The sequence below is a fragment of the Phascolarctos cinereus genome, unplaced genomic scaffold (genome assembly GCF_003287225.1).
Source record: "Phascolarctos cinereus isolate Bilbo 61053 unplaced genomic scaffold, phaCin_HiC Scaffold_5;HRSCAF=322, whole genome shotgun sequence".
NCBI classification, from domain to species: Eukaryota; Metazoa; Chordata; class Mammalia; order Diprotodontia; family Phascolarctidae; genus Phascolarctos; species Phascolarctos cinereus.
The window spans coordinates 361,609,241-361,622,048 of NW_027555958.1; the positions used below are offsets into that span (position 1 = coordinate 361,609,241).

Genomic DNA, 12,808 nt, shown 5'->3' on the forward strand with positions numbered 1-12,808 from the left:
AAGCACTGGTATTCCTAGGGTTTGAGGACACAGAGTCCTAGGATATCTACACTAGGATCTAAGTGAAGGTTGTAGTTTGAGTCAGTGGCAATAGTTTGGTCTAGCTGTTGTATTTCTGCAAATTGTTGCACTGTATTGTGTAACTTTATAAAGAGAACTTTATGAAAAGCCTTTGAGAAGCTTACAGTATAATGTATTTTGGAAAGACTTTCCTGTGTTTACTGAAAAGAGAACTAAGAGAAGTAACTAATTCTGAGGAAAAATATTAAGAGATTTATCATTATCTGATGACTTCAGCATGAGTTCCTCAACAGATAAAGAGGAATCAAGCAACCATCAATATTTTGAGAGTGTGAAGTTGACTGATGGTAATTGGTTCACTCAAAATATTGTAAACAATATTTTAAACAAAGAAAAAGTGTATATATAAAGACATACACACATACACGTGTATGTATATGCATACGTATACACACATAGATATCTATGCTTATTATCAATAATAACATATATTGAGTAATTTTAATATGCTGGAGTAATTTCTTTAGTTCTTTAATATTTTGTGGTTACTTGTAGATGCAAGTACAACGGAAAAAGTGGATAAAAGTGTCATAAACTATTACAATTTCCTAAGTTTAAATGAAGCAAAGAAATAACCACAAAAAGGAGGCCAAAAGCCTAGAAAACATCCTGGCCTTGACAGACAAATTTGTCAGCCAAGATCAACAACGGTTTCAAATATAAATTCATTTATAAGATATCACAGACAAGTATGCTAGAAGATTATGAGTAGTATCTCATTGCAAGAAGTGATGGTGAGACTTGTCCTGAGTAGAATGGGCTTCTTCAGGATGCCACTTTTTTCACTATGGGTCTTCAAATTGAGGCTTGATGGCTGCTTGCCAGAGACGCTAAAGATGAGACTGCTGTTGAAGACTCATTAGTCTAGATCAGGGGTCAGCAAACTACAGCCCAAGAGCTAAATGTGTCCTCCCAGAGAATGATTTTTACATTTTTAAATACAACTAAGAGCCATTCTTTGCTTGCTGGCCTCAATCAACCCTGGTCTAGATAACATAATATATGAGGTCCCTTCCAATTCTGAGATCCTCTAGTGAGGAACCCAATTAGGCCCAGATAATCCCAAGTACATTTAAGGATGATACTAGGAGGGCAACAAACAAATGAAAAGTGGAAAAGACCTGTCAAGACTAATATAATAAACCATTTTTTCCAACAATGATTTAGGAGAAAGTTAAACTGATATCTTTAGATTTGGGGTAATTTCGGTGTCTCTCTATTTACTTTAACCCTTAGTTTCTTGTTCCCAAAATAGTTTATGAATGCTAAATCCATGCCCATCAACTTCGTGATGTTTAAAAACTGACAATCTTTTGTGTAAATCTTTTCAACTGTTTCAATAGATACATGGTATTCCACATACCTCCACCATACCCAAATGCCCAAAAACACAGTGCTTATTTATGAATGAATATCAAATGGAACAAAATAAAAATCTACCAAAACTTTTTCTTGAAGATTAGCCTGATGGCAATTTAACTATAGACACCAACAAAAAATTATTTCCTATCTTATACCTTGCTTGCAATTTGATGCATGAGAAAATGAAGTAAATGTTTTTTCATCATTATCAATCAATGGATCAGACTTAAGAGTCTGAAGAAACCCTAGAAGCTATTTAGTTCAATCCTCTCATTTACCTGAGGCCCAACAAAGTTAAGTGATTTGTCCAGTCACATGATAGTAATCAATTTTCTAAGTCCAAAGCAAAATATTTTTCCAATGTACATCTCATTTATTCCTCCTGATAAGTATACCAGTATCTGAAAGTTAAAAGGGAAAATCCATATTCTAATGGACAGCTATTACATTTTCATTATTATTCTTATTACAATCTTCATCCACCATCTCTTTTCATGACAATTCACAAGAGTTCACATAAATCTATTATTAATGCCATCAAAACTATTATACTACTCTAAAAATTCTTATGGGTACTTAAAAAAGTTCCAAGAAACTTTTATCCTCAAAACATTTCTATGGAGATAACACACTGATATTTCATTATTACAAAGAGAGATATTACAGAAACAAAGTTAAGAGGATTAAGGACATGACTCACTTTAGGAGCTATGACTTGTTTTGATGTCAAGCTTAATACTTTTCCCAACTGCCTCTGAGTAACAAAACATACCAGATACTTCCTTTACAAAACCAGTATACTTTTAGCAAAATATCACTTTTAAAAGTTAATACTCTACTTTTCTGCCACTAAGGCTTTCTAATGATATGAATTCAGGATAACATTGCAGAAATATCTATATACAGTAGTATGGAAAAGAAACACACACACACACACACACACACACACACTCTCTCTCTCTCTCTCTCTCTCTCTCTCTCTCTCTCTCTCTCTCTCTCTCAGAACATATTATTATCCCAGTCTCAGGAGGATTAAGAAATACCTTGATAAATAGCTAATTTTATGAAATAAAAAGCTTTTGGCACATTCCCAGAAAAGTAATTACTCCCATGTGGATCCCAAAAATTTGCAGAGTCTCTGATTTCAAATGAAACAAGCAAATATTTAATAGAAACTCTTCCTTTTGTTGTTGTAGCATGTACAATAAAGTAAAACGTAAGAGACCAAAAACAACTATATGACACAAATACATATGACCTATAGCCCAAGAACACATTCACAAAGAGTAGATGTGTGTGATAAGTAGAAAAACCAATCTTGGGGCCATTCTCTACAGATAAAAACTCAAAGGAAATGAAAAAAAGTTTTCAACTCTTAACAACCATATGAAAGAATGCTCAAAGTCACTGATAAGAGAAATGCAGATCACCACAACTATGCAGTTTTACCTCAGACCTAAGAAAATATGCAGAGGACAAGATAGGAATAATACATGTTGGAGGTTGTAGAAAAAGAGACACAATAATGTGCTGTTGATGGAGCTGTAAATTGGTCTAAATGTTTTGAAAGGCAATTTGGAATTATGCAAAGAAAGGAACGAAAATGTTCTTACCCTATAATCCATAGATTCCAATGTTAGATATATACACCAAAAATAACAGAAAAAAGGCCTCATATACATCAAAACATTTATAGCAGTACTTTCTATAGCAGCAAAGAACTGGAAACAAAGTAGATAGTAGATGCCCATCTTGGAATGGCCAAACAAACTGTGGTACACTGATGTATTGCAAAATTACTGTTATAAGAAATGAATACTATGATGACTACAGAGAAGTATGGAATGGCTCATATGAACTGATGCAAAGTTAATGAATGAATATCAAAGTATTTATTAAAAACACTTTCTACGTGCCAAGCACTCTGGTAAGTACTAGGGATAGAAGTAGAAAAAATCAGACAGTCCTTACTCTCAGAGGAAATAACACATAACAGAGTTCAATTGCAGAGTGGATGGAAAGATCCAGAAATCCTAAGGATGCATGAGTGGGGCAGATGGCAAAGCCCAGGGGTCTTTTGGGCGCCAATCAGAGCTCAGATGGGATTGCTTAGAGGTCTGGTGGCACAGTAGCAGAGTAAATGGTGATATCCATGCATGGCAGGGCAATGAATGGTAAGGCCTGTATGTCATCCAAAGGTAGAAGATGGTGAGCTTTAGCTCATCCAAGCACAGTGAGCAGCCACGTCATTCTTCTTGCCTGGTGCTCCATGGAATCTAGGCAGTCCAAGCAGACAACAGAAAAGCAGTTCATGAACTGTACCCTTATCTATGGGTTTTTATACTAACCAATCAGAGGACTGCAACAGGTGAGTACACCAGTTTTTCTACTGCCATTGTATCTGGGTACCATACTTCCCAGATATTTCATGACGACTGACGTACCCTGACCAGGACTGTGAGAGTCCTGTGTGATGAGCAACATATTTCAAAATATTCCCTCTCAGTGAAATAGCACAGAATAACCTCTCCATAGCATAAATGAATTTAATATGAAAACTACCTGGGTAGGTAATTATATCACATTAGCTATTGTACTAGAGCAAATCTAGAAAACTGTGCATAGTCTGTTATCATCTATTATGTAGAGATGCCCCAGAATAGGCAGTGCAGTACAATGGATTGGCCCAGCTTTTCACATCTAACCTCATAGCCTAACCTCTGTGAGCCTCAGGTAACTTATCTACGAAATGGGAAGGATCATACTTTCACTGTGTACCACACAGGATTACTGTAAGAAAAGTGTTTTGCTATAAAGCAATAATAGTAGTTCATTTATACAATGATAGGGGAAGTGGTCCCAGAACACTCTCTATAAGCCATTCTTACCCATACCTCCATACCATACCTCTAACCCAAAATCTCACTGGAGTTGCAGTCTTGTCATAACTAACAAGAGTCTCTCACTGTAGCATTTCTTATAAAGTAACGGCAGCAGGGAGATAAAGGTATTGAGTATTATGCTCCCAGTGGCAAGGTAAGCCAACAAGCATTAATGAGGTTTACAAAGCAAAAATACAGGAAAGGGAAGGCTCCAGGGAGGATTCATAATGTTGGTTCATTCTCTTTCCTGGACCAGAGTTAAAGATCCATTTCCTTATATTTATGCATCCTTTTCTTCCTAAAAGTTACCCTCATCTGGGCTAAAATTTCTAACCTCTAATTCCACTCTCTGACAACAGCCTCCTACTGTTTACCTTTCAATCTCATGGTCCATCTCTCTTCTCCCAACCCATCTCCCTATTCCCAAACAGCTTCACTTGTTTACATTATCATCTTTGACCTGAGATAAAATGGTCAGCCATTTGAATGTTTACTGCCTACTACCCTAAAGTTCTTTGACCTTAATAGTCTCCCTTCTGCATCTCACTCCTCTACTCACACAATTTTTGCCAGGCTCAAAAGCCAAATTCTCATCCCTGGGTAACCCCTACTATTCAATGTTTCTACTGCTAAATAGCTTCTGAGTGTTGCTGGAAAAAACAAGTCAATTTTACCTGTGCCAAGTTCTTGATATATAAACTGGGCCCTAACTTATTGGTGTGATGGATAGACCATTAGATTTGGTGTCAGACAGACCTGGGTTCAAATTCCAACTTGGCCACTTAATAGCTTTGTCACCTTAGTCAAATCATTTAATGTCTGAGCTTCAGTTTCCTTTTCTATAAAATGAGATTTGGAACCTATGACCTCTCAAATCTCTTCCAGTTTTAAATTTATGATCCTATGATCTACAATGCTGAACAATCCTTCTCTTCTAAATTTTATTAACTCCTGAAGTTCATTCTTCACAATGACTGCATTAAACTTTTTTTTTTTAATGGGAACAGGGGAGAAGATGAAGTTGGAGGGGGGTAAGCACCAATGACTGCATTGGTATAGAGAATTCTTGATCAGGAAACTAACTTTCAATGAATACTGTGATACTGTCACAAAAATATTATCCTACTTTTTAAATGAGCTAAAAAAACACAAGTAAAACCAATGAAAATGAATTTGGTTTCTACTTCATGGCTATTATATCAGAATAAAAGTGAGGAAGAAATGAGGGAAAAACTGGAAACAGATGACCCTTAGCACAAGGTCAATATGCCTTCATCTCAATTTTGTCCTTATCCTTGATACCATACCATACCATACCATACCATACCATACCATACCATACCATACCATACCATACTTGTGATAACTTGGGGTAGGTATAATAGGAAGTAAGATAAAATGTCAATGGTATGATAGAACACAAAATATTTGCTAGAGGAAAATCTGTATTTTATATCAAAAAAACCCCAAATATCAAAGCAAGAACAAAAGTTTCTTTTAAATTATTCTTAAATAAGGGGAAAAAGAAAAGTCAAACATTTAGAAATCCTATCTCCTCACTCCCTCCTTTCTTACAACTCCAAATGATTTTTTTTACTTCTTTCAATAAAAATATCATTGACAAATCTTCAGTCTGTTGCAATTTTGAGTAATGAAAAGTATAAATTCTCAAACGTGATGTTTATAATTACTGCTGACAGTCACTTTACAATAACAGTACTAGTGGGTACCTCTATTACATAAACACACAATTTTGTTCTTTTGAAATTAAAAAGATCGACAGACTTTAAAAGTTGAGAAATGCTTGCAAAAAATTAAGCCAAATGGTAACTTAATCAAGGAACTTTAAAAAAACACTTCAACATTGTGCTTGCATGAAATTCCTAAATGTTCTGTGTGCCACAGAGTGTTTCAGCACGCTCCATCAAAATATAAACAAAAAACACATGACAGAAACACATGACAGTGTCCTGACTGATTAAAGTGCTTCTGGCTGGCATTAGAAAGCACTTAGCTCACAGCAGTGGATTAGTGACAGAAGAACTGCTCCATTACTACCAAGCACATCAAAGTCAGAATATAAATGCAAATATATATTTAAAATGTGCTTTTTAAAAGTACAACTTCTCGGATAGGAACATGTATCTGAAGCACTCATTTTATGTGACTTAGAAAGCAAACTACTAGGGGTCATATATTTTTATAATAACCAAAATTATATGTGTTATGTCTTTGTAACAAGCCTGCAGAATCCAGTTCGTGATTTTAAGGTAAATGGATAAAAACTTCTAACATTTTTCCCTCTGTCAAACATCTACGAAAATACGCATAAACTAACTGATGAACAATATAGGACAACTTATCATCATGATCTCCAAGAACTCAACTCCTTTTATTTTTCTAAGTTATATACCGAGCTATTTTCCTAAGATACTAAAAAAATGAGGCTCTATTGTGTATCTACTTCTGCATGTCTAAATGAGCAAATTGCACAAGTCTACAATGTTGTCATTTTGTTTTTTAAGTAAAGAGCAATAAGAAACTAAGTTGCCCTGTAATTCATGGATCTGAAATCAAATAAATGTTGCAGCTACTTCTATATACCTACTTCTTAGTGATGGTAGAAGATAATCTCCCTAAAAAGCCAATGAAAGAGTATACAAATTAGTATGGGACCAGAAATCCAAAAAAAAAATGCTAAAAATAAGGAATGGCATTCTGCACCTTATCAGTATGCTTATCTGTTTGTGCTTATCAGTAATAACTGCTAGCATATGCATCATGAATTTACACTGATAGGCATAAAGAACAAGGAAAGGCTTTAAAAATTTGATACTATAATGTGTATGTTTCATATCCTTCCCTACTATCCACTAAACACGACTGAGAGGACAGTAACTGTCAAAGTATTATTAATGATAATAAGGTTACATTTTCCATTGTCACTGAAGTACTCATATTTATTACTGCACTAATGTCTTTAGGTCACACGTACTTATTTAGAGTGCCACAAGACAGAGGAGTCAATCTTATCCATTAATACAAAAACATTCACCTTAGAGAGCAAACTCTTCTTACCTGTTTATCTTTTGGATTCTGGCCTGTGGGACTCCTGCTGTCTTTGCTTTCATCCACTCCTCTGAGAACACTAATGAAATCTTTCTTGGTGACAGTCGACATCAACTTTGCACGTTTTCTCACAGAACCTCCAACTTCTTTCATTTTTTCGTCAACATTCTTCTGGTGCTTCCGAACAGCATTGAATAACTGCACCACACCCCTGTGGATTAGGCAATCCCCCCATTCTAATTAAGTAATAATAAAAGGCAATTACAACCAGAAAACTGTACTTGGGTGTATTTTTTTTTTAAATTCTAGCTACCATTTTTTTCCAAGTCAAAATCTGGTGCTGTTAAAAATGAAAATCACTGGGGCAGCTAGGTGGCGCAGTGGATAGAGCACCGGCCCTGAAGTCAGGAGTACCTGAGTTCCAATCTGGCCTCAGATCAAACACTTGACACTTACTAGCTATGTGATCCTGGGCAAGTCACTTAGTCCCAACTGCCTTAAAAAAAAAAAATTAAAATCAGTATTAGAATGAATTATGTGGTTTTCAAAGTATAAATGGTATGCTGGAATTTAACTTGTATGTTAACATTAGGCTATTCATTATCGATAGTAATTGAAGAGTTATGTAATATTTCAATGGGTCTGTGACTTTCTAGACATGGATATTCTCTGTACCAAAGTCAATAATAAACCTTCATGTCATTCTTTGTGATTCTTGTCAATATTTTTCCATTTTGTTTAAGGTCTTTCTCTTGATCTTTTTATATTTTATGGCAAACAGATCTGTTTACCTGTTTACCTGCTCATACCACATGACCAAATGACCAACCTCCTACTCCACTGTTCTCCAGTAGGGTTGCTTAGGAGAACCTGTGCACAATTTGATAAGTCTTTCCAATCCACTCACTATGATTACAGAGCTTAGACCTTTATCAGAAGTGGACATCTGTCATTTAACTAGACATCCTCCTAGCCCCTTGCAGGGACTTTTAGACTAGAGTTTTGGAAATGGGAGCAGTAAGAAATTTATCTCCCCATTCCAACACCAAGGGTGACTTAGAGCAAAAGCATGTGGCCATGGTAGACATGGTTATTCACAAAAGACAGAGATTAGAGTTTCTGGGATCTTGAGTTCCAGATACCTTTCTGTTTCCTTTTCTAAGTGATGTCAGTGATGAGAGTCATTGAGAAATTGACTTTTCTAGTCTTGGAATGGATACCTAATGAATAGTCCTGAGTCCAAGATCTGGGCACCAGACAACTGGAGGGAAAAACCTTCCAGAACAGCACACTTTAAGGAGGATCCTATAGCTGAAGGGCTGCCATGCATGGGCAAGAAATCTGGACCCTGCCAACCCTCCACGAAAAATTAATATAGAATGCTCAGACTGTTATGAGGTGAATAAAAATACTTGTTTAGTAGTCCTACAAGGGTCTTTATTTTCTGGAGAATGACACACAACAGACTTTTCAAATGGTTTATATCTGTATGTCTTTAGGCTCCCCTTTGAGCCCTTTTTGTCTTATACATTTTCTCTAGTTGAGGAAATAAAAATTGGTCCATTCCCAATACGTCTATTATGTACTGTGTACCTTTATGAGAAAAGAGACTCTGTCATCCACACATGAGTCATATATCTATAAGCTTTTCTTTAGCATTTTCCTGGAGAAATCCTGATGAGACATTAACAAGGAAGAAAAATTAAACCCTTTTGGGTCAGGTCCCCAGAACTGAATCTAGTCAGTGTGAGCCAGTCACCTGAGAGGAAGAGGATGGGTAGGTCTGAGCCATGGGGTAAAATACATTTCCTCATTGGTTTCCTATATACAACTTGTAGAGCAAAGGTCTTTATTAAATATGTGCTTCAGCTTATTTAAGTCAACCATGAATTCCTGCACTGTCCTTTAGATCATCTCCAACTTTAAGCCTTTGGTAGTTGTAATAGTATAAAATTCACAACTTTAGAACATCACAGGGGACACCTGTTTCAAAAAAATGAGTCTTTACAATTTCAAAGAAATAAACCTGGTCTGTAGTTTAAAGTGCTTTGTTTAAATTTTAACTTAAACGTTTTTTTTCCTCCACTTAAGTGTTTTTGTTTCTTTTTCTGATGTGAATGAAATCATTTTTTAGAAATCATTTCTGAGGATTCTTCTTACTGGGTCAATCTGTGTCCAAGGGAAATGAGCTGCCACTGTTGCAATGGATCACTTCAGTTACTATTTATGTCATCAATTCAACATCCACAGCAAGTCTTGCACCCTTCTCTCTATCCAACTGGCTACTCCTCTAGTTTGGGTTCTCATCATCTCTCACCTACACCATTATGTGAGGCTCCCAATTGGTCTTGCTATCTCAGGTTGCCACCTTCTCCAATCTATATTTCATACACCTTTCCAAGGGATTTTTTCATAAAGCAAAGGTTTGACGATGCCACTCTGTCCTATTCAAAAAACCCTAATGGCTCCCTATTATCTTTAATTCTTGGAATAATTCCCTCCTCAATGGTTTCTTCCTTCAAGACACAAGCTCCATCTTCCATATGAAGCTTTTCTCATTCTCCTCCCCACACACCTTGCTTGTGCCCTCTCCCTCATAGTACTTCGTATTTAACTACTTTACATGTATTTGTAATTTTTTTTTACATTCATTCTGTCTATACTATATATGTCCTTGTGGTTTCCCTTGTTGCAAATGGAAATGGCTAGCCTGATCACTTTCTCAACATAGAGGTTTTGTGAGGAATTTACCAATTGGAGGAAGGGGTCACAGGAATCTTCTAGGGTGAGAACACTCTAGGGAGGGGCAGAAATTCAGAGATTCAGGAGCAGGGCAATACAATAACTACGTATTATTCCATTTATGTAAGTTATTGTCTAGCTAATCCTCTAGCCTTCTTTCTACTCACACACAACATTCTAAGTCTCATCTTCTCATCTTCATGGCACAGAGTATCTTCCATGCCCAGAGGGCATTCCTTGCTCACCTCCACCTCTCAAAATCCCAAGTTTCCTTTAAAGCTCAGCTCCAGCTGCACTTTCTGTGTGAGGTCTTTCCTGATCCTTCCAGATGATAACATCTTCCCTTCACTTTCACGCTGCCTAGGTATTTATATTGTTTATATTTATAACACGCATGTTGTCTTTTGCATAGCAAATTAAGTTTCTAGAGGGCAGGTAATATCTTCTTTTGTGGTTATTTCTCCAGTCTCACAAATAGTTGGTGTTTAAAAATGCTTGTTGACTGACTGATGGTCAAAAAAAAAATCACTATTTACAAACAAGGCATGGAGAAAGAAAAAGGAGGGAAATCTTTTCCTCAAAAAAGAAAAAAAAATCTCAATGGTTCCATGAATGAATGAATGAATGAATGGAAGGAAAAAGTATTTCATCATTATAGATTCCAGCTCCACTCCAGCACAAATCACAATCCCTCCACAACCCATTCTTATCTGTGCCATTATCATCCATGTCATCACAGAAATCTTTCAAAGGCTAATTCTAATGCCCCAAAGGATGCACTATATTTATTAAATAATATGTCCAGGATATGAGGACAGCCCTAGAGCAATTCATTCATCTGTGACTCATTATTCATCCATTCAACCATTCCTCCATCTACTCTATTCCCTTTTCCAGTAATATCTACTCAATGAGATATTTTGCTCAGTTTTCATGTACAAACCACTGTTGGTACCATGCTGTAAACTACTTACATTTACTACATGCCTTTTGGTTTCCCAGTGTCTCCAATTCTCAATCATTTCCAGATTTGACATGATTCTTTTAACCAGAGAATTAACAAAGGAAATACAAGAGTTAAAAATGGGACTTCTGCAACAGCAGGCAGCCCAAGTAGCACGTATTGTCATGTGTTGTAGAGGTAGCTACGTGACGCAACAGATAAAGCTCTAGACCTGGAGTCAGAAGACCTGCAATCAAATCTAGCCTCAGGAATTTTTTTTTTAAACAAAACCAAAAAAATCTAGCCTCAGAAACTTACTAGCTGTGAGACCATGAGCAAGTCACCTAACCTCTGTCTGCTTCAGTTTCCTAGTATGTAAAATGATGACAATAATTGCACCTAACTAGCACTGTTGTTGTGAGGATCAAACGAGATGATATTTGTAAGTGCTTAGCACAGTGCTTGACATAGCAGACACTACAAATACGACTTTCTTCTCTTCCCCTCCTACCCCTTTCCCTTGTCATAAACATAAACCATAACAATAACTAGCATGAATTGTAACAAGATTGAGATTAATGAAAATGGTAGGCATTTTCCCCAACATAATGCAACCTAAGCTTCTCCTCCTGCTACTATTCAATTCTTGGCCCAGCATTCTAACAACTTATAGAACTTAATATATATACTAATGGTTACCCATCCAACCACATATCATAATCTAGACTATACATATTCTTCATCTATGCTAAGTTAAATGCTCAATTCAACCCTCCTTTCACTTTCATCTACAAAAATTCTCGTGCTGACATCTTAGCAAGGTCTCACATCAACCTCCTGGCGGACTCATAGTCCCCATAATCACTTTTTTACCTTTTTTAGCATAAGAAGATACAATCTGTTAGTCTCCTCTGCAATGTTTTACAAAAAAAAGTTAGTTTCTAAATTTGAATTGACCTGCCATGTGTTTGGCAAGGAAATGTGTTTGCTGACTGAAACAGTTTTTGAGAACAGCCTCCTCCTTGTGATTTCTGTATGGTACTGTTAAGTTTCCCTAAGAAACTGTGATAGTCAATAGTCATCTTTTTTGGCCATTTCTCAGTCCTCTGCTGATAGCTGGTTTAATCAGACTGGGTGCAATATAATTTCATGAGTTATCATCTTCTCATCTTTATCCTTTTTCTCCCTGTTCTGTTACTGATTCTGAACTTTGCTCGAACTAGTAGGCAGTTTGACTGCACCGACACAGCTGATTCTGAAATTACTGAGGAACCAGATGTCTCTTGCTATTTTTATTTTTTTTTATAATTTGTTGCTTAGCTTCTCTGACTAGTCTTTTTCAAGAAAGTATTCATGACATCAAGTACATTCAAGCTTCTGAGTAGTCTACAAGCTTTTGGACTCTTTCACCTTTTTGTCCTAAAAACTGTATTTTTAACACTACTTTATACCATACTGTCTTGTCTCTATCTTCACAATGAAGTTACCAAATATCAAATTAATGATAACTTAAGTTTGGAGGATATTACCAAGTTCTTCACAGAATTTCTCTAACTTTTGATGCATAAGTTAAAATTATATTTATGATGACCTCTTTGTTTTTACTCCTCATAAGCACTGCATGAGAAAGGCAATGTAGTATATCACTGAGAACAGGACTGAGTTGGCAGACTAAGGTTTGATTTACCACTCTGATACTTATTAGATATGTACCCCAGTTTTCTCATCT

The 12,808-nt window shown here is 36.2% G+C and overlaps 1 protein-coding gene across 1 annotated transcript in view; it reads right to left on the reverse strand.

Annotated features, from left to right (window-relative positions):
• RRP15 (ribosomal RNA processing 15 homolog) overlaps window positions 1-12,808 on the reverse strand; it is a 55,577-nt gene that overhangs the window by 18,156 nt on the left and 24,613 nt on the right. Inside the window, exon 4 of the mRNA XM_020982254.2 lies at window positions 7,404-7,607. Within this exon, the coding sequence (XP_020837913.1) occupies window positions 7,404-7,607 (204 nt within the window). The remainder of the gene's footprint in view (window positions 1-7,403; window positions 7,608-12,808) is intronic.